General features: G+C 33.5%; 2 protein-coding genes across 4 annotated transcripts; both read left to right on the top strand.

Annotated features, from left to right (window-relative positions):
- The first annotated feature begins 428 nt into the window (after window positions 1-428).
- On the top strand, window positions 429-19,657 carry LOC116779605 (cyclic nucleotide-gated cation channel beta-1). 3 transcript variants are annotated; one of them, XM_032673978.2, is made up of 16 exons: window positions 429-727; window positions 4,328-4,428; window positions 4,498-4,575; window positions 4,649-4,768; window positions 4,833-4,975; window positions 5,285-5,544; window positions 5,610-5,759; window positions 5,835-6,009; window positions 6,086-6,216; window positions 6,523-6,646; window positions 6,723-6,805; window positions 6,908-7,054; window positions 7,418-7,810; window positions 16,527-16,664; window positions 18,957-19,217; window positions 19,324-19,657. In XM_032673978.2, exons 1-16 carry the CDS (start codon window positions 707-709, stop codon window positions 19,579-19,581), a joined length of 2,583 nt encoding a protein of 860 aa, XP_032529869.2. In that variant the 5' UTR covers window positions 429-706; the 3' UTR covers window positions 19,582-19,657. The 3 variants fall into 3 exon arrangements, with proteins under 3 accessions (XP_032529869.2, XP_061377376.1, XP_061377379.1); XM_061521392.1 differs by lacking the exon at window positions 429-727 and adding an exon at window positions 1,879-2,039; XM_061521395.1 differs by lacking the exons at window positions 429-727; window positions 16,527-16,664; window positions 18,957-19,217; window positions 19,324-19,657 and adding exons at window positions 1,879-2,039; window positions 7,886-8,477.
- Window positions 19,658-20,580: 923 nt separating this feature from the next.
- LOC116779700 (uncharacterized) lies at window positions 20,581-22,117 on the top strand. Its single transcript, XM_032674100.2, has 5 exons — window positions 20,581-20,686; window positions 20,764-20,817; window positions 21,471-21,578; window positions 21,661-21,894; window positions 21,970-22,117. The coding sequence occupies exons 1-5, from the start codon at window positions 20,633-20,635 to the stop codon at window positions 22,048-22,050; spliced, it is 531 nt and encodes a 176-aa protein (XP_032529991.1). The 5' UTR covers window positions 20,581-20,632; the 3' UTR covers window positions 22,051-22,117.
- Window positions 22,118-22,634: the final 517 nt, after the last annotated feature.

The raw sequence follows: 22,634 nt of genomic DNA, 5'->3' as shown, positions 1-22,634 counted from the left end.
CACAATTTATGATATTTGTATAATATGTATATATATTATATAAATTTAAGGATGTTTTTATTTAGTTGTGCTTACATTTTTTAACTTATACTCTTTAGAAAACGGAACGCAATCCAATGTAGGCGCGCGCACATTTATAGTAGGCAAAGCCCAATTTTCCGCTTTAGAAAACTTTAAACTTCTGTTTCAGCGCTAATGAATATAGCATTTGTCTATTCCAAAAAAACATATCTATTAATTATATTAAAATAACAAACCTATTTAAGTACTAAATTATTTTCTATAAAATGAAAATAGCGAAAATCAGAAGTAAATATGACAAACTAAATTCTTTAAAAAGTACAGCGCTGAAATCGCTTTTGAAACAACCAATGGAGAATCACAACACAGCGCAGCTGGGTACAAGTATACTATGTATCACAGCAAATATTTGTTACTAGCCTGGCAGTCAATAATTTATTAAACGACCAAAATGAAAAGTACATTTCTTGTGTAAGTATAAGTCTTCCTTAAGGCAATTTAAATCGTCCGGATTAAAATCTGTTTGTATTTGAGACCTGGGGATGGGGTTGCTAATGATCATGTGCAGTGATATCGATTATAACATATAATATCTTCGGTGAAAATGGAGTAATCATACAGTTTGAGATATTTACTGCAAGATCGTTAGTGAAAGTCTTGTTCGATAACTTTTTTGGCTTTCGAAATGTTCAAGCTATATAAAAGGGTAAGATATTTATAATACTTTATAGATCATTTGAGTTTTAAAAACTGTTTGGGATGTACTATATCTAATGTGTTTGATATAATCATTTATAAATTATAATAATCGTGTGTCATATAAGATCTATTATATAAGGTTTAGTCATCATAGTTTTTTATAAAGAACATGAACAATTGTCTGATTTAGTTGACAATTTAAAATGAACCTATTTTATGAAATATGTATCAGTCAATACATTTTCAGACCGAAATTTGGGCGAATTTCTGCAGGATTTCCTTTTATCTCAAGAGGATTTATTATAAAAAAAAGTTCTAAGTGTAAAGACAGTCGTATAATAAGAGTTTTCGCTTTTTTCCTCTGTATACATTTTATATATTATCCAATAACAGTTTGTTTTGAACCAAATTTTTTATAAAGGTTTATTTTTTTTTATTGAATATTACATATAAAAAAAAAAAAATCTGATTGTGCGTTCAAAATATTTGTGTTCTGAAGTTATCGTGTTATATTATTCGAAATTCAAAAACATATTTTTGCGCTTTTAGAACTTCTGTATTGTTTGATATTATAAGTATAAAATAGAGGTCTTAATTTTTTTTTTACAGAAAAAGAAATTTCCAAATCGATTTTTCTAGTAATCAATATGAACATTAAGGACCAGAACCAATTACTGTCTCCCATTTTACTAAATCATTTAGTTAATTGTATACGAGTCTAAATACACTATCGACGCAAGCGGAGTCGGGATTTAGCTAGTTAATAAAACACAGATAGCATTTTCATTATTATTTATCAACAGTATTTCCTGTAGTGAATTTTTTATTTTAAATTTATCGACCGATCTCATCATGTATTTATTTATTAATAATACTACTATAATACCTATACTTCTCTTGTTTTCATGCAATTATCCGCCATATTGGTTACAATTATTTCTTTTTTTTAATTGATTAATCCATTGCGTAGATGTCAAGTACACACTTTATTCTTCAGTCATTGTTTTATTTCCAAAAGACTATAAGAAAGGATAAATTGAAAGAGTTTCCAAATTTAATTTACATAATACAAAATAACTGACTCAGTAAATTTAGAAAACAATTTTCTCGAGTTCAGTGAGATTTAATTTGTCGTAAAGAACCTGCGTACTGAGTGGATATAGTTCGGTTTGTATGCGTCCTCCTTAGTCAAGTAGCCAGTGGGCGCACTAACGCACGCGTTCTTACTAATGCTGTAACGTTGGTAACAATGATGGCGTTGTTTTTATTATGGTGATGTTTTCAAATATTTTAATAGAATGGAAATAAAAGTCGATGTGGTGAGTCGATTTCAATTTGAATTAATATTTTCTACGAAACAAAATTTGTAAATTGAAAATCAGTAAATTTACCTGTTGTTGACGTTTGTAATGTTAATTTAATTATAAACTTAAAAAAAAGTACATCGGTTGAATAATTTCGATTTATTTGTCTAGTGTTTTAAATGATTCCCTAACATGTGATTATTTAAAAATATAAAGATTGAATATAATTTAGTTATATCTATTCACAACATTCGTATCAAATAATACCAAGCAATTAAGATAAATAATATGAAGTCGTGAAAAACAAACTTTTGTTATTTAAATGTTAACAAAAAATACATAATTATGTACATATTTTAAAGAAATATTTTAAAAGCTTAGTAATCTCAAGTTGTGTTATTAATACGTTCTTAGAACGTTAATAAAACGTTCTTGGAAGCAATTAAGCTCTTCGGTCTCTGTTGGTATTATTGTTTGTCACGCAATTGTCAACTATACATATATACGTAGTCATATATATATAAAGTAAACAGAAATAATATATATTTGGATATAAGGTTGAAACGTCACACGAATGTTAGGTACACAGCTAATAAGTGACCCACCCTGCCCTTCAGGCTAAGTAATTAATTTACTTAAGATGTGGCATTTAACAAAATAGCGTTTAACTAAACTGCGATCAATGTTAATGAGAGTGAATATATATATATGTACGTGTGTGTGTGTATATATATGTATAAACCCGGGCTCTATTTTACAAACACACACACGCGCGCGCATATATATTAATAGCGCCCGTATTTTTTTAATAATTAATCAAATTTAAAGAAATTGATAAAATCGATGTTTATGAAAAAACAAATACAAATCAAAAATTTCCTTATAATTACTATAAAAATTGTTAATTTTTCTCAAGTACTGCAGCACATTAAAACCACTTCGCCCATTATTCCTTACCCTTAGAACGTTTTCGTCTGACTAAACACAGATTTAAATTTTTCATTATATTTTATTATTTATTAATTGACGTATTAATGACTTTCATCAAGTTAGAACATTTCCATTTTGCACTATATTGCACAAATATTTACAACGAGCCCGAGTAATAATTTAAATTATTTTATATTTTGAGATCACTCCGATGCTTGCGAACTGTATCAAATACAAATCAAGATATCGGATTCAGTATTGTTCGCAAGGACGGCCCATTAACCTCCGACTGGCGTGTTTTGCATACAGATGCTCTCAGAACTTTCCTAGTTTCATGTATTTTAAAAACGAGGTCATTTTGGAAAAAAATGTACGCATAGACACATTTTAATTTATTTTTTGAACCTGGCTTTAATCGAGGTTTATATTCGAATAGATTTGTCTATAGTTTTGACGAATTGTTTCCGAGTAAACGTTTACATAGGAACTTACACTAATGAGACCTTCTAAACGCTAATCTATTTTCCTAACTGGATAAATATTGCAGAATAATTTTCAAGTCACAGAAATTTGTCCTTAATATTTTATATATAGGACATAGTATGGAATATTTTTAGGACAAAACGGCTGTCGAATGTATCTTAAACCAATGACAGCTATTGAAAGAAATACAAAGACATTATGATCATTTTATGGACACCGTAAAAGCACGTCCACTCCTTAAATTTCATATCCTATTACTCATATCGTGCTGGTTATCATATAAATGGGACATAACGAAGCTGATAATAAATATATAGTTTTTAATTTCTTAATATAAAAGTATCTACGAAGTATTTCACTAGTTTTTTTTTTTCATTCTGAGTATAATCCGTATTTTTTCCAACATTACGCTCTCGGCTCAGTCGTCGACGATTAAAGCATCTGTTGAAATTTACCTTAATTATACCTTGATAAAACTAATTTAGTAGCTGTTAGATAATGGAAAGAGAGAAATTACACATACTGTTTTGAATTTAGGTAAATTTATTTTAAATTAGGTACATATCTTTAGTATGACGGGAACTAAAAAGAAGTACATTTTCATCTCGTCTAGCGTGATCACGTTTGCTGTAAGGGAACCGAAACGTTGAGATTATGCAGATACCTAAACAATAATAAAAAAACACACAGTGTCTGAAAAGCTTAGTTTAAATTAAATATGCCTATATTAAAATTTTAGTTTTCATTATAATAAGTAATAGTATGTATTGACTCACTCATTTGTTTGACTCACGATATAAATTAACAAATAAATCATGCATCACAGCCGTAAGTCGTTATGACTTTAACTATATAGTAATGTTGAGATTTCAACTTATACTGTTCTATAGCACACCGTGCATCCAATTTCGCCAGAAAAGAAGAATGACCGATCCAGCAAAGGACCCCACGAGTCCTGGGGTACCCCGGATACGACCCCGATCCGTAATGTGTTAGTTGACATTTGATATCAAAACCCCTACTTGTTAGGATGCCCTACTATTGAATTATTTGTTTCCAGTATAAAAAGGACGACATCCAAACAAGAACTCTACAATGAACTGAGGAGTAACATAAAGGATTTAGACCAAAACAGGAGGTAGGGTGCTTTGCCTACCAATAATTATTTAATCGTTGTTTCCTTAAATAAATTTACCACATTAAATTTCAAGGTCACTGTTCCCAACACAACAACTGAGATTATTCAACAATTCCCCCAAAAAAGTGGCTATACAGGAGTGTATTACTGAACTGGAAGAAATTCAGAGTCCTCAGACGGAATGCGATAAAAGGTAAGGAGGTTTTAGGACATCGGTCACCTGACCAGGATTAACACTCATAGATATTTTCTGTCAGTTTATGCGAGGTGCCGAACAGGACGCTTCAAGTCATAGAGACACCACAAAGCCCAGTACCATCGTCTCCATCAAGAGAGAAGAAATGCAAGGGCTTGAGGTTACCGGCTTTACTGGACCCATTCGTGCCCATAGATCCACAGGGTGAGTTGTTAGTAGGTAACGATTTAACTAAAATAACAATTAAATAAAAAAATTAAAAAATAATAAAATTCTCGATTTTCATTTCGTCTAATTTAATGACCAATAAAACTTGTTAGGATCGCCGCTGGACGTTGTTAAGACTAAGTGGTTTATTTTCCTATAACAATATATATATATTAATTGTCTAGAAATATGTTGCTATGCAGAAATCTGGTCTCTAGAAAAAATAGTAACTGAATGTAAATAACTTCTATATTTATAATTTACAGGTATTTTAAAATGATTTTAATTATAAACGCTGTTGTGTAGGTCGAGCTTACATATCTTGGCTTCTCCTGGTGACGTTCTGCTACAGCTACAACGCGTGGTGTGTCGCACTCCGCGCTACCTTCCCTTATCAGACCCCCGAGAACACTCCCGTATGGATGATGGTGGACTACCTCTGCGACGCGGTGTACATGTTGGACCTGGTGCTGGTCAAGCCACGGCTTATGTTCCTCAACGAAGGCTTCTGGGTGGACGACCCAGTTGAGACCAGGAAGAATTACCGCAAAAAATTGCAATACAAGGTTCCTGATAATCGAAATATATTCCTTTACGGGACCTTCTAGCTATAATGGGTTACATTTTTCAGTTCGACGTGATATCGCTCCTGCCGCTGGACATATTGTACATATATTACGGTCCACAAAAAGTCATTCTCCGTCTGCCGAGGGTGCTGAAGCTGCAGACGTTTTGGGAGTTCCACCAGGCGATGGACCGGGTTTTGTCATCCCCTTACATTGTGAGAGAATTATATATATTTTTGGACCAATTTTATTTCTGCTATAACGTTCTCAATATCTGTTTCCCACTCCAGGTTCGCATCGGCAAGACTCTGTTCTATATCTTCTACTTGATACATCTGAACGCCTGCGCCTATTACGCCATGAGCGACTACATTGGGCTCGCCTCCAACGGCTGGGTCTACGACAACCAGGGCAACGCTTACATACGCTGCTTCTACTTCGCCACCAAAACAGCGACCTCCATCGGTGAATAGAAGGCAGGATAGGTTATCCTATATAGGTTATCAGAAGTAAACTAATGCAAATAATGTCAAAATTTTAGGTAAAAATCCGAAACCCGAAAACACTATGGAGTTTCTGTACATGACGGCGGCCTGGCTCATGGGTGTGTTTGTCTTCGCTTTGCTGATAGGCCAGATCAGGGACATCATAGCCACAGCGACCAGAGCCAGGGTATGGATGTGGCTGAGAATTTTTCAATGATAATGTGACCCCAACAGAACCTTCAGTTAAAAACCTTAATTCAAAATGCTGTATCGACTTTATCTCCCCTATTAATATTGCTTGTATTGTCATTGCCTTATTTACTGAGTAATTTTCCAAAATTATTTAATCCTTATATATAATTTCCATCACTGTTATCCAAATTTTCATTCATTCATTCCCGAAACATTCGAGAAATTGTCTTACAAGCAAGTGTCAAACGAGCTCATGACTTATGGTAATGTTCAAAACAGCTGGTAACGGTTACATTTCCAGTCAGAGTATCGTAAGACGGTGGACGGCTGTACCCGGTACCTGCGGCGTCTGAACATGCCGCTACCGCTGCAAAGACGCGTCACCTGCTGGTTCACCTACACCTGGAATCAGCAGCGCTGCTTCGGTAACCATCCACACGATACGGTCCTCATGGTATGCTCCGGCCACGTCATAAAATCACTATCCATCTCATTTCCCAGACGAACCCAGCATTCTGAACTCGCTTCCTTACAATATGAAACGCGACGTGGCGCTGGAGGTCCACATCAACATACTGAGCAAGGTACGTGACGCTTGACATTTTGAGGGTCTGGTTGAAGAATTTTCATAGAGAATTAATTGGTTCAATGTTCTATTATTCTGCTCCCGCTTCCTTATCTTCCAGGTGCAGCTGTTCCGCGACTGCTCGTCCTCGCTGCTCCGGGACCTGGTGCTGCAGCTGCGCCCGGTGTCCTGCCTGCCGGGCGACGTGCTGGTGAGGCGCGGAGACGTCGGCCACCACATGTACATCGTCAAGTGCGGGGAGTGCTACGTGAGATTACTTCCTCTTGAATTATGAAGAACTTATGGGCGAGAATAGTGTTGGAGCCAGGAGCTCGCTACACCGGGACGATCAGTCCCAGTCTATTGCGTTATCTGGACGTAACCATGGGACAAAACTATTTATTATAGAACGGAAGAAAATCAATAAAATGTATTTCTATATCATTTGTATAAGTCTGACGCTAAAATAATTATAGAGTAGAAACATCATCAGTCATTATTTATCGATGGATTACAGATAAAAAAATATAATAATTCGTTGAAATGTATTAAAAAGTAGAATTAGAATATTAATATGCTGGAAAGTGGAATCACTTGAAATCAGTCCGACAGTGTTGCCCCTCCTGTGCAGGTGATGTCTCCGGGGGAGAACGAGGTCCTCGCCACGCTCCGAGCCGGCTCCGTGTTCGGCGAGATCAGTCTGCTGGGGATCGACGGGCTGCGGCGAAGAACGGCTACCGTGAGGTCCCGCGGCTACTCGAGTCTGTTCGCGCTGTCGAGGAGCGACCTGGACGCGGCGCTGAAGTACCACAAGGAGGCGGCGCAGATACTGAGGATCAGAGCCGACCAGATCATACGGGAGAACGCGGCCAGGCTCGCCGACAAGAGGCTGGAGCAGAGGATGGAGGCCAAGAGGAGCGAGGAGGGGAGGAGGAGGAGCCTGGCCAGCGGAGGCGGCAGCGGAGGGGGCAGGGGCAGGAGCGGCCGCGCCAGGAGGAGACTGTCCGCCGTCTCCGAGTCCAAGGTGGGTACACACGGTGGATACAGGGCGACGAGAGCAGACCGGGGGAGATGTGTAACCATGAGCGAACACCAGCAGGCGCGAGCCGCGCGCGGGCCGGGCGACGACGTGTAGCCGCTTGCTGCTGTCAAGGAAGAGACGAGGCTGCAGACAAAAATATGCAAATTTGATGTTAATATATAATACTTACCTAGTAGTATTAAAAATACCTATTGGTCGCGGAGACCGAACGTATTGCGGAAATTATATCACATACACTAGATTAGATCTAACAGAAAACTTTGACACTGTAAGTGTCTAGTTAGTTGCGTTCGACTCGTTCTAAGGTCACAGTGTATTACTATCTAGTCGTTATACTCGTACATGAAAACTCTTTATTTAATTTCCATTAGGCTTGTTTAATATATAAAGATATATATATATATATATATATATATATATATATATATATATATATACAAGATTGTATCATGAGACTGTTCTTACTAAATAAATATTAATTTATATATATATTGTTTTTTTTTTTTTTTGATATGGTAATTATTTTTAATTTTATATGGAAATGTTTTGTCTTTACAAATATTTACCGTAGCTAATCTATTGAGGACACGTGTCTAGCTGTAGTTGTTACATGTGTGTATTTATCTCTTAATATATGTAACGCTCAACATGTTCGTGTTTTATTTCACTTTAAATCTAAGATCCGTCCCAATGACCATATAAATAGCCGCATTTGTTTTCTACCAAATAACATATATTTAGATTATAATATATCGTGGTATTTCTTTTTAATGCTATAATATATAAAATATACTAGCTTTTGCCCGCGACTTCGTCTGCGTTAGTTACAGAATTTAAAAAAAAATATATAATTAAGAAGATTTTTGATATTATGAACTTTTTTCTTCTATTTCGATAAGATGAAGAGTATCCTATGTCTTTTTCCTGGTTCCGAGCTGTCTCCATCAATGTCCACCCAAACCCGTGCAGCCGAGCTCGAGTTATAAACAGTGTAACTGACACGACTTTGTTTTATATATTAAGGATTCAATTCAAACTGAACATGTTTTTTAATAAACATTATACTAGATAAGTTAACATTGAGTAAAATATGAACAAGAGATTTCAATTGCTCCAACACCTAAAACACGAATCTGTGACATGCATTTGAAAACCAATTAATTTGAACTCCAGCAAACTATTAAATAATTGGCGGTAACCGGTACCAAGTCCAATATTTATTAATATTATAAAGATATTCACAAAGGAGGTTAGCATACAACATCACAGCTTATGCCAGTCTACAATACTATTAATATGACGCGTAGCTATTCCCTAGATAGTTACTTTTCATCTCCGGTCTCATAAACGCCATGATTATTGATTATGTAAATGCACCTATATATATCGTATAATAACTTATTTAAATATATATATATATATATATATATATGTATATATATGTAGGTATATATATATATATGTAGGTCTTTCAAATTTATAGTAGCAAATGTTACGGATTTCAATACTGTACCAATGTTTTGTTTTTTTTTTTTGACATTGACGTAAAGGAAAATATATTTTTAAAGTAACATTGGTCCTAATAATTTACCATACGGTAATCACGTCCTTCAAGCTTAGTCCAAGTTTACAACCGTTCCAATAAATACGAAGCGTCTTCCGTCTCTCATTCCATTACCTGTGACTGACGATTTGTGAATGAAAAACTGTCAAGGCTCCGTATTTAGACGATGCAAACTTAGACTAAGGATGGTATAGATATAGTAAACTTATATTTTATAAGGTCTTCTCTATGTAAACTGGCTCTTAGAGTAATTGCATCTTGGAATCCTGCATCCCCTCATCACGGGACGATCAGACGGAAGTACAGCGACTTTCATAATTTCTTTGTACACTTTCCTCGTCATCGAAGGAAGTGATACGCTCTCTACTTCTTCATTCTAACAGCAAAAGCATTAGAGTTGTTTGCCGGCGTCCGCGTTTTCTTTTACATTAAAATATTGGAGTCCTCGATATACAAGTAAATAGACTGCTAATGAGATAGGCCGCCCGCTGACTATAGCATCAATTACCCTGCCAGATGAAAAGATAGTCGAACGCTATCTAGATTCTGGTCGCACTAAAAATTATTTTTTGGTTAAAATTTTCAGTATACCTTAACTGACAGTTGAACAGTATAATCGTATCTAGTAAATAAATCATAGGTATAATAACGTATCGTCGCTAAATGATAATTCACAAACTTTAAAACTATCTGTATTTACGTGAACAATCTTAACACGTAATAAGGGTAAAAATACACGATTCTAAATTTGAAAACCAATTAAAAATTTAACCTTTTTTCTTCACATGATAAATAAAATCGAAGTACATCATCAGCCTTTTTTTTTTTCGGGGAGAAATCCTCTTACAGACTGCTCACTGCCCTGGCTCGACAGTGAGTTTTGTGTGGGGGTCGCCCAGCGCCTGATGGTATTGGCACTGGGAATACCCACTAAAACTCCCCGGCTTCCCTTCCTGCCCGTATTTAGGGTGATTTGGGACCTGCTGTAGCAATTCACCAAACCTCATCAGCCTAATAATACATTAAATGACATGTATTTCAATTTATAATCAATCTACGTAACAGCTAGGGAGGTAACAAAAAACCTAAAAAAGCATTTTACAACATAATATAGATCTTTTCTTATAAACACTAGGTACCAGCCCCGGCTTTGCACGGGTTCTTTACAAAACATAAAATAGCCTATTTAATTTTGAGAATTATTAAGTTTATATTATGATAACTTTCAAATGGTGCGCCCGATTTAAATGATTTAAAAAGTAATTTACAGATACTGATGTGGGCTTAAAAACGATGTAATATATTTTGATAAGACTTAATACCGTATTTATGTTCATAGCTTTCCAATAAACGCCTTAGGAATGCCAATTTTTAAAAGTTGTAAATGGATATAGTATGTTATTCTTAAAGTATAGACATATGCCACCGCGGACATTTCTGTAGATCTATATAAGATACACAATTCCACCATATATTATTTATTTTATATCTCAAAGACTTTAGGCAGCGTTTTCGTAAAAAGCTCTCAGACGGCTCACGTTTTCCCGACATCTTCAACAAATATCGTTAATGAACACATAAGTAAATACAAAAACCTAACAAATTATATACTAAAACCTTCCTCGAGAATCACGCTAACGAGTGGTGATAACTGTTTGATAATCGGTGCAGTACTTTTTCCGTTTATCGCGAACAAACAGACAGACAGACGCGGCGAGGGACTGTTTTTTATAAGTATATATTGATATTGATTGACATAATAATAGGGTATAACCCTAATGTAAATAATAGGAAAATTTGAATAACGAATCCTTCATTAAAACCATTCCCCCCCAAAAAATGGAATCTAAGCTATAATTATGTCATTACGGTGAACTCGCGTGCACAGACAACTATGATGAAAGACAATTTTTATGGGACGACAACATTTTTTACCTTGAACAAAAGACGTTAAAACGACCAAGTTTTTTTTATCAATTAAATACAAAACAAACATGCATCTTGCATTCATGACATCCATTTAGGAAATACTATTTTTCAGTCACTTGTTTTTCTTGTATATTTTAACATTAATTTGATATTTAAGCAAACAAACAATTTATATTCTTTAAATCCCACATATGGAATTCTCGTAAACGTTGTCAATATAACTATACAAAATACGATAACAGATCAACGAGATACACACAGAGAAAATCACAAAGAAAACGTTCTTCCCTTAAGTGGGTCATAATCGAATAATATTTTATGGTCCTGTTTGTAAGCAAAATAAATAGGGTGCGTGATACTTATCATTTAGGAACTGATTCAAAGATTATGAAAATACTATCGACTCGGTCTTATCGTACGATCTGCCTTAAAGTTTTCTGATTAAAATTGTTGAAATACAAACCATTACTTAATGTTAAACTTTTGTAATTTACATTAATAAATAACCTGAAAATGCAAAAATATATCGAGAATTCATAAAAGAATTGCAAAGCTAATCTTTGTACGATAATAATAGAAATGACTAGACACATATATATTCCTAATGAGCGCGTAATGATAATGTCAAAGTTAAAAGTTTAAGTTAATTTGTCAATTTGTTCTTTCTCGACAAATTGGCATAAATACAACCTTCTTGATAGGGGCGGGCCGCGGGACCGATTTAAAAGAAAATATAAACATAACCAGTTGCTCAGTCTGTACTTACATTCGTTCGGGACGCAGCTCGGCTCAATAGTATATGTTTTTTAAATCCAGCTATAAGTGTTCTATTAACAATATTGACGTTGACATAAGGTAAATAAGTTTTATCTTCTTTACAGCCATGGCATTGAAGAAATGTTTTTCTACGTCACAATTAAATGTAGTTTTTTACTTTCTAATCGGTGTGGAAGAATATAAGTGGTTTTAATTTCCTTTATAGTATACCGGTAAAATAGTATTCAAATATTGAACTATTATCAGATGTTTGAGGTAGTTAATTATAATTCTTTATGTTTCTGAACTTTTAAAACATCAACTCTTCAAGTACTTATGTTCTATTGAAAATATTCGACATAGGTATCTTCGGATGAAAATATTCGACCATGCCTCAAATGTCAAAAAAAACCTTTAACGTAATTTTAAAAAGTGATATTTTAAATGTATAGTGAAACGCTTTTTTTCCGTACATTCTTTTGCGAAAATTATAAGGGACAGAATAGCATAAGCTAAGTTTCCTTAATGCGTTAAGGATTGCATTTACTTTAATTTAATTTATATTTTACCAGCAGTTTAAAAGGCATTGTAAACATAAGAAACACATAAGAAACGTTCCATCAAAAATAAGAGTATTTGTTCTTATTCCAGTGTGTAATATGTGCATATTTTTTGCCATATTATTAACATATTGTAGAGAAATTTATTAAACAAATTATTTAGTAGAAGCTATAACTGAGTCTCGTACAAGCTCTCACTCCAACACATATAATAATCATAAGTATGTGTCATAATCATAATAAATTAATATAAACCATAAACTTTGTGTGTCTTTTTAAGAGAATTGCGCGAACTGATCAACGTAAGACCTAACACAGTCAAAGTTTATACGAGGAAGAAGTGCACAAAGATATTTATTTAATAAAATATAGAAATACTTAAATTATTAAAAACAAACATTACACGCACTAACAATTCGTATTCTTTAATATATGTATTGTCACTAAATGTCAAATAAAATAATATCTCTCGTCTACTATTAAACTTAAAATACCACACAGTACTAAAGATTACAATTCGTCCAACAAATAAAAACGTTGACATTTGCTTAATATTGAACGATTATAGTGCGACCATAATATTAAAAAAAAAATCTTTAAATAATTAATCATTCATGATCGAATATTTATTTTTCGTTAAGATATTATAATTTATAATGTAAAAACAATATGGAAACTGTATTTTGTTTGTTGGTTAAATCTAAATATGTTAAAGAATGATCTAAAAATATTAAGCTATAACTATACAGCCAGACGATCCAAATGAACGTCCATGTTTATGAACGGATGTCGTAAAGCTTTTAGCATCGTAATATCTAATTTCATTATTTCCAACGTCCTAAAACACGATATCGCGTGACAAAGAGAATCCGATGATTTTAAATGGCGATATACAACAATTATAATATATAATCAATTCACTATATGTAAATACGTTTTGAAGCTCCCTTTTCTTATTAGACAATGTCATCCAAATGTCAAATATATAATAATGTCAAGTTTGTTGTAAAGTAAAAAATGGCTGATATGATGGCCGTATGATTTTAAAAATGGAACAAACTTATAATGTTTTAGTTGACTGTATTATCTATACTATAACTGCTAGTTTGCGACCTCAAACTGAATCCACACAGTCTCGACTTTTTTATTTTTCTACCGCGCGACGTGAAAACTATCATTCGAGATGTTTTTCGACTGATTCTTAAAAACAATAGACAACAAAAACCCAAACATATATAATTTATAGTAAAATTTCCGATAATCTTTGTAATAAATGTTCATTTGTTGATTATTAAATTAAAGTAATGAACAAGGTTTCTATACGATGCAGCAAATAATTCTCCGCAATATGGTAAAAAGTTTCAAAGATTGCCCACAAAGCGGACTATTGCATGAATAATTCTGGCATAATAAGCGCAACGGACAGAATTGATGCCAAATTTATGATCAACTTTGCACAGATACACGAAACAACTCCCCCGACTGACGATTACGTTACAAAAAAAAACAAAATTACTTTTCATAAACAAAATTCGTAGGTTTATATATACGTTTGTATATACTTTAGGTTTTTGTATTTATAGTTAGACAACATTATTATTAACTTTTAGTTATAATTAATAATAATCAAAATTAGTATTATTGTATCTTGCAAATAAAAACAGATTTGTATTTCTGTGTAACAGCGATGACAAAACAAGCTTTAGCGATTTATATCGCAAAGAGTATAGTAACTCACGAAGCCGTTTAGCGAAAGCAGTTAAAATTATCAGATCATAAGAATTGGAAGACAAAAATAGCGTAATTTATATAGCTGGCTTCTGTGGCATAACACCATCCATCAAGCTGAGCCTCGGTTATGCAAATGTTTACCCGTTTTACGAAGTACTTTTTTGGGCAATCGAGGTTGGATGGTAGCATCGATCAATTTTATTTACCAAAAAAAAAAATATTACCACGACATGTTTAATCGGCAATCCCATAGCAACATATCTATAACAGAAATTCGATATTCCTAAACATTTAGGTAATTGTATCGACTATCGACTATCGACTATTACGAATTTTTTGAAGGATTTGAGCAACACTCAAATCCTTGAATAACTTGTGCAGTTCATTTAAATGAAACTAGTATTTTTCGGATAAACTACACGTGATTTATTTTTGTAAAAAACTAAATACTATTAACTACATACTCTACGAAAATCTTAGATCTCATTATCTTATGCATTTACTGAGCCAACTTTGTCTTTATATGTGACATAATACGGGAAAGAGTCGCGAATGTCAATTATTCTACATTTTCACCATACGTCTAATTAAATTCTAATATACCTATAATGCATTATTTTATCAGTCTATAATCTATATATAAACCATGATGAAACATTTTTGTAAAGAATCATTTAAATTTGTAACGAAATAAACTCGTAATGTTTGATGAAAAGGAAATATATAATCATCATCATCATCAGCCTATTGGAGCCCACTGCTGAACTAACGCCTCTTCTCACATGGTTCAAGTTAAAGCATTAATCACTACGCATGCTCAAGGCGGATTGGCGCTTTGAAACTAATAATTTAAAGTTATGAGTCCAGGTTTCCTCACGATGTTTTGCTACACCGTCTGGCAATGGTGTCTAAATACTCTTAGAAAGTACATATGACTCGGAAAAATCACATTGTCACTAGTCAGGTTTCTCACCAGCGCCTTCATGCACGAGAGGCGAGCTTTTAAACTATGTAATGTAAAATAATATATTAGTATAAAATCTCTTCATCGAATCGATTTTGATTTGGCAAAGAAACATAGATTTAACGTTGATACGCGTTGATAAGTTTTGTCATAAGGTAGTTTGTCTTATCAAGATCTAGGGTACATTTTCATGGCTCTAGTTGTTTCTCGATATAAATGTGCTGAAAATTCAGCGTAATTATTTATAATATATGTATTATTATTATCTTCTGACGGCACTTTATGTGAAGCGATCGAATGTGACGTTCAGATGAAATTGAATATAATGATTACTCATTTATTATAAGATTTAAGTTAACACAGACAAACGGTAATTTTACGGCTTTCTAGAAATAAATAAAATTATGTCACGCCGAAATTATCGGGTTACTTGAGATAGTTCGCAAACATTCACAAACATCAAGCGATGAATTTGATACCAGAACTGAATCCATTGTCAATATTTTCTATATAAAAATGACTAAACCCAGGCTCGTGAATCTTGATTGTATTGTCCAAAAAACACGAGTGAAGGTTTTTTTTTATAATCGCTGGCCTAAGAATAAAGTAAGGTTTACAATACCGTAGCTGTCAAATGACTACATATCTATGTATTTTCGAGGAATCGGGGATTCTGATTGGCTAAAATTTGTTAGTGAACAAGTACATTCTTGTCACGGGTAGCTTAATGCGCGATCTGGCGATCACTTCTAGAAATACAACAGGATATATTGAAGAGACCAGAGAATAATATGCGCTATATATATGACGAACGCCACACACAATAATGAGCTGACAAGACATCCGTAGACACAATTAAGAACGTCCTAAAATTTTATTTCATTTAAGAGAGGAAAAAATTAACCGCTTATTCTATAACATTAGAAACGAAACTTTGAAGGAAAGCTAAAAACGGGAAAAAATTGAATAAAATTCGTTAATAACATTAAAAACATTCGTAACTCATATTTATAAGAGATTTCTTCTCAAATTTCACTGAAGAACTGTTCGTCAATAAAACATTTTAATAAATTGTTATTGAATATTTCGATTGGATATTTTTTTTCTGCTTTAATCAGTCTTTTAACAATATAAAACATATACATATGTCCCAATTATTATATATATTATGACGTAAATGTTTTAAAATTTCAGTTATTAACTGCAATGGGTCGAGGGAAGGAGCCGGAGCAGATGACGAGCAACCCGGTGGAGGCGAAGAAACATAGAGACGAAGCAAACGGGCATTTCAAGAATGGGAACTACGGACGAGCTCTGACGTCATTAGATAAGGTGCTGATTGTATACGTACAAGTTGAAACAGACATGACTTAAATTACACGCTGAGAAACTTAAGTAAAGGTAAAATATTAGGGCGATCCGTTGAGTTCTTCGTCATTTCGATTTGCGTTTATCGTAAATCCTGTCCATAACATTCGCTACAAATAGTTAAGGCACAAAAATAATTGAGGTGACTTTATTATCTCGTATTTATTGTGTATGGAATGGATTATATAAAATAAACGTATTTGAAAATACTTAAAGGCTTTCAAAAGGCTTTATACAACTAAAATTTTCTCAAGACACAATATTGTAATCTTCGTCAAATCTCAATCGACTTTAAGGCTCAGCAACTTTCGAATTAGCAGGCTTATTCTGAGTTTGCATAATCACACTATATAAGGAACGTTCACAGTTTTATCATTCGTCAAACTTCACACATATAGTATTAACGTAGGCTATTGAATGAGGAACGGTAAATCCTTTCTATGTACAATAACGATGCAGACTTGTGCTAAGGTCACTGAAAATTCTATAAAAGCAATACAAGAATTAATATTGTATTAAGGATTAAAATTTAAAATTACTATTAACTATTACTATTGAAGGCAATGTAATCACAGACTTTCACAAACCAACAACAAACGTAATACATTCGCCATGGAAATTAAACAGCGAATAACATGAACTGAATTTACTATAATATTGCATATAATATATTGCAATACACTGCACTCAGAAATTCACTCAAATCGAACACTAACCAACACCTCCTTTTGTAAAAATACAGCTTCAGTTGTTATAGAGAATCTATACACTACAATGGGCCTTACGAAACACTTCAGGCTAACATGAATAAACAATTATTATCTAAAAAACATTAAAAACGTCGTTACTGTTGTATAGAATAGCTTACATAATGATAACTCCCTCTTAAACATTTATTTTATCCTTTTTTAATATTTCGTTGTTCTAGAGGCAAAAGAAGTACATACATCGTCAAAATAAAATAGTGCAAAAAAATTCATGTTTGTTGTATTAGTTGTCGTAGCGGCAACAGAAACACGTCACTCACATGTTTAACATTCAAAAAACGTTTCTGATATAATTGACATTAGTTCAAAACATAAATAAGCCATGTGTATTTAGTTAGAATTTAATTTCTCGGCCATAGGAAGATGTAAGTTCGTTGAGTTATTTACACAATGTCTTTGGTGTTATCTGTAGTTTTTTTGTGAACTAGACAAAAGTATGCAAAAAGGAATGTAATATTAAATAATTACACATTATAAATTTATAATAATTCTTTTAAGACATATATTTAAAGAAAACCGTCCAAAAATATAAATTTTAATACAAAAATAAATAATAGCAAAGTAAGCATATATTTCCAACTGGTGTGAAAACTTCGATAAGAGGGTGCGAAAACATATTGAGTTACCATGGCAACCACAGCTCGGGCGAGGATATCGACGACTCTTTATAACGCCTTACATAACAACACTCATGAGACACAGCGGTGATGTCTGCCTTGAAAACATTAGAGAGTGAGGACAATGCTAAAGCCCAAGTGCGGTCCATACTCGGGCCGACTAAGGACGCCGAGTTCCTTCAAAGTTTCGTGAGAGTCGGTGTGGGTGATGATGATGACGAGCTGCCAGTACAGAAGGCCACGATCAGCAAACGAGCGCCGCAATCCGCTGAGAAGGCTGACTCGTTCGCGGAAGAGGAAAAGTTTTCCGCTCCAGCGAGAAAGGAATCTGGGAAGCCTGAAAAGCGCAGATTCCGCAGAAAACCTAAGCGGGAAAGAAGGCGGCGCGAAGAAGAGTTGTACACGGACAAGGATCGAGCGGCCGCCGTGGTGATGGGATCGAGAGATATCAAGCACTCTCTGAATTTGAAGGACAGAGCAGAGAGGAGCAGCGCTTTACAAATACCAGAAGAAGCTGATGCCGGGACGTTACTAGCGCTGGCAAGGGCGGAAATGATGAGGGAAAGATATCGCACGGCGCTGACGTTTGTTGACAAGGTATTGATGCTTGGATGAAATTAACAGCGGTTTTATTTATGTGTGTAAGTTTATAATATAACAGAAAAGTCACTTAAAAAGTGGCTAAATAGATTATATTAGTTAGTGCAACAAATATACGTATATGTACATAAACAATAAGAATTTCAATGGTGCCTTATAAATGACCTCATGATCCAAATAATTTTACAGATATGTCGCTAATGGGTAAAAATATGAAAATTGTATTTAGTTTTAAATAAATTTATTAATGAACTATTTGGTCTTTATTACAGGCTATAGAACTAGCTCCAGACGAAAAGGCCGCCTTTGTTTCCCGCAGCAAATGCTATTTACTTCTTGGGGAGCCTCGGAAAGCTTTAGAAGATGCAGAAACAGCGCTCAAACTCGATCCCAAGCACGCCAAGGCCCTCCTTCAAAAAGCCGAAGCCCTATACTACTGTGGGGAGTTTGAAATGAGCTTAGTCCATTACCACCGAGGACTGAGAGCGAGGCCAGATTTAAATGAATTTAGACTAGGAGTACAGAAGGCGCAGGTAGTAAAAGTATTTAACAAAAGAAACCGGCTAATATCTGTTATACATAATTATCGTTTACATGATCCAGTTACCAGTAAAATTAAAAAAAATAACTTGTTTTCAGGAAGCTATCGAAAATACCATTGGGGCTGTCAAACCAGTGAAAAAGACATCAAAACGGTCTACTTCAAAATCATCCCGACCTGTTTTAGGTCAGTTGATGTCGGACAAGATTTATCTTGAGAATTTACTCAAAAACCCAGATCTGGCGATAGCTGACAAAAAGAATAGTATAGTTATGAAACAAGCAGAAGAAGCGATACGTTTCTTAGAAAATAGAGAAGAATTTTGGCGCCAACAACAAACTGCTGGCCGGCATTAAGCGTGCAACTTATATTCCAAAATCATTATTAATTTAGTGTAAGTCATAATATAGTTAAGTTGAATGTGGAAATTAAGTTGTGTTTTATTTGATTTATCAAAAATCTAATCTAGATACTAAAAGCAGAAATAGTATTCCTGAAGGTTTGAATTAGTTAAATCCAGGTAAATTCTAAACGTCAAATCCTGTAGAAATCCCAAAAATTTCCATAAAGATTCTGTCACAAAGAAAACTTTACTTAACTTTTACTTTCTGGGAATTTATTCGAAATGGTTCGTTAGACTTGTTTCTACATATTTTTGAAATTTGAAAAAACATATACCTAACAAAAACATTAACTGAACAATAGACTAACCTCAAGTATGTCAACGTTTACCTTATTAGAAAGGTTTAACGAATGTTTTAAATAGTAATAACTTAGTCTTGATACCTAAAAACGGTAAGGTATTGTTATTGTTGTTGTTGAAAAGGCAATGTTTTTTTTTTAATTCATAATAATATTCGTAACCCCACGCCTCCATGACTTTGCAGTAACTGAAATTATGCACCCCTTAAAGTGCCGCCCTCTGTCGATAGAAATAAGGCACGTCTATGTATCCAGCTGTAGAACCTTCACGTTTGAAATTACAAAAATTCTCTTACTTCTTACAGTTGAATTAAATACTAAAAAAATTAAGCACATTACGTTGTAATCGGTATCGCTTTTAAAAAGACATTATTAACTGGGAAAAAATATTGCTAATATTAACAAACCGACCTTAAAATGTATAATTACATACATATACAAAAAAAAAAAACAATTCTAACTCGGCATTTCAAGATTCCCTATTGATTTCGTAACCTGCAAATTGTAATGTTTAGTTGAATTACTTGTGAAGGTCAGTATAATTTTTTTTCATAACGACAAAATAATGACATCGGCAAAGGACATAATTTGTGAACTCAATAGTTTCATGTTATAAAGCCATCGCTGACCGGAAGTTGGTAAATGTTTATATAAAATATAGAGTTTTTAGGTTTTTTTCTATATAGTTGATAAACGTGCGTGAAGATGGCTGAGATGACGCATTTACTGACTTTGTTTGTGCTCTTTTTAATGTCCACTGTGAGAATTTTCAAAATATTACAAATATTTTTTGAGTAACTAGTGTCAATTATTTTAAGAAAACGTGTTTTTTTAAGGTTTCAACGGCAGATGAAGTCGATGAATCCTGTTTCGAATTGTTTGATCCAGAGGTAGGAGCTGTTTTGGAAGTATTTTTCTTACGATGTTCAAACTGAAATATTTATAAGTATTTATATGTTTGATATACATATGTTTCTCTTTACTAAAACGTTTTGCAAAATATCATAAAAAAAAATTTATTAACTTTGTGGTATTCGGTTTAATTATTACAAATTATTTAGTTATCTTTTATTACTAATATCTTACACTATTTTATACCAATAAGTTTCATAGATTTCAATAATCAATATATCAAAACTTTTAAATGACTATTTTTAAATGCCATTGTCCTTAAATACACTGTGCACTCAGAGACCTTACATTAAAATCAACTCGGTAAAAATCTTTAAGAACACAATTTAGTTAATTATGTCATTTTTATTTTTCCTATGAAGTGTTAATACAAGTTTGGAATAACAAATTTACCTCTCTACATATTGTTTCATAATATATAAATGATCATGTAATAAAATTACGATTTATCATACTTGGAACATCATTTTGTACAAAAAGTTTCAATATAATCTATAAAATATATAAAATCGCTAAAAATTAGTTCTTAAGATTGAATATCATATATTACGAATAATATTAATGATAGAATTAAAACAATAATTGAAAACTGTAATGACGGTTATAAAAATATAGTTTTTTTTAAATAAAGGAACCAGAACAAGAATGCTGTGAAACTGATTTTGAAACTGATGATGAAGTTGAATACGAGGAAGACTTTTCCGACTGTCCAACTGATTTCAGCACAGATGAGGGAAAGGTTAACGACTTTATATCATTAATTTATATGAATCTAGTAATGTATAATTATGAATATAAGTATTATAAATGATTCGTTTCAGTGTGACACAATAAAATGTTATTACAAGCACGACGGTGTCTGGAAAGACGACGACATCGACGACGAGGCGGTCAAAACAAAACTACAAAGTATTGACTCCAAGAACCCACCAGCTCAGAGGGCGGCGGAGAGAATTCTTAAACATTGCTTGAATGGAAAATATATGAAGTACGGAACAGACGACGCCTGTCCAGCCATGAAGTACTTCCTCTGCAGCTATATAAACACCGTCGTGGTGAGCACACTACATATACATATTTGGCTTATAAAGTTAGTTTACAGCGAGATAAACTCTATTTGTCTCTTCTAGGAATGTGATTCGTGGAACAAAACAGAGACCTGTGCAAAGCATTCGGAATACGCTTCCAAATGCAAAGTATCCCTCGGATAATATAGTGACAAAAACGTGATAATTGTATCAAAATATTTCGAAAAATAAACTTTTAATGCTACTGAAATTTCATTTTCAATTCTTTCGGTTCATGTCCGATATTCCATTACGCATAAATGAAAAATTTACCCTATCAAATTGTTGATAAATCGATAAGAAGATGCTTAGCCTTTGAATATTATATTATCAGTACAAAAAAATAAATGAAACGAATCCTCTGATATAGCTTCATGTGAAAAAACATTTCACGTACGTAAATAAGTTTATGAACAAAAAAATTACCTCTATTATATTTCTATGAAATTTCGACGACTGTCATCTGTCATCTGTCATAGATATCCATCCATGAAAAAATCATCCTTCTAATTCTTTTTTTTATTCAAATCGATACAGATCGATCGATTCCTCGAGAGATACCACGATCCTAATATAGGGATTCGCCTTTCAGAATGACAATTAAAAAGAACTTAACATTGAAAATTTAAGTCATTTATATATCTTTTTGGTAGATCATACAAAAAAGACGAGAAACTAAAGCTATTGATTGACGTATCAAGAATATATATTTGTTTACCATGGCAATC

Source organism: Danaus plexippus, chromosome 2 (assembly GCF_018135715.1).
Source record: "Danaus plexippus chromosome 2, MEX_DaPlex, whole genome shotgun sequence".
Lineage (NCBI taxonomy): Eukaryota > Metazoa > Arthropoda > Insecta > Lepidoptera > Nymphalidae > Danaus > Danaus plexippus.
The sequence above is the reverse complement of the archived record's forward strand: the minus strand, read 5'-3'. Positions and strand labels throughout refer to the sequence as shown.

Coding starts and splice junctions, on each gene's coding strand:
- LOC116779605 (XM_032673978.2), top strand. CDS start 707: ATGTTCAAGCTATATAAAAGG. Junction 4,429..4,497: donor ACGACCCCGATCCGTAATGT/GTTAGTTGACAT, acceptor ATTTGTTTCCAG/TATAAAAAGGACGACATCCA. Junction 5,760..5,834: donor TTTTGTCATCCCCTTACATT/GTGAGAGAATTA, acceptor TTCCCACTCCAG/GTTCGCATCGGCAAGACTCT.
- LOC116779700 (XM_032674100.2), top strand. CDS start 20,633: ATGGCTGAGATGACGCATTTACTGACTTTGTTTGTGCTCTTTTTAATG. Junction 20,687..20,763: donor TGCTCTTTTTAATGTCCACT/GTGAGAATTTTC, acceptor TGTTTTTTTAAG/GTTTCAACGGCAGATGAAGT. Junction 21,579..21,660: donor TCAGCACAGATGAGGGAAAG/GTTAACGACTTT, acceptor GATTCGTTTCAG/TGTGACACAATAAAATGTTA.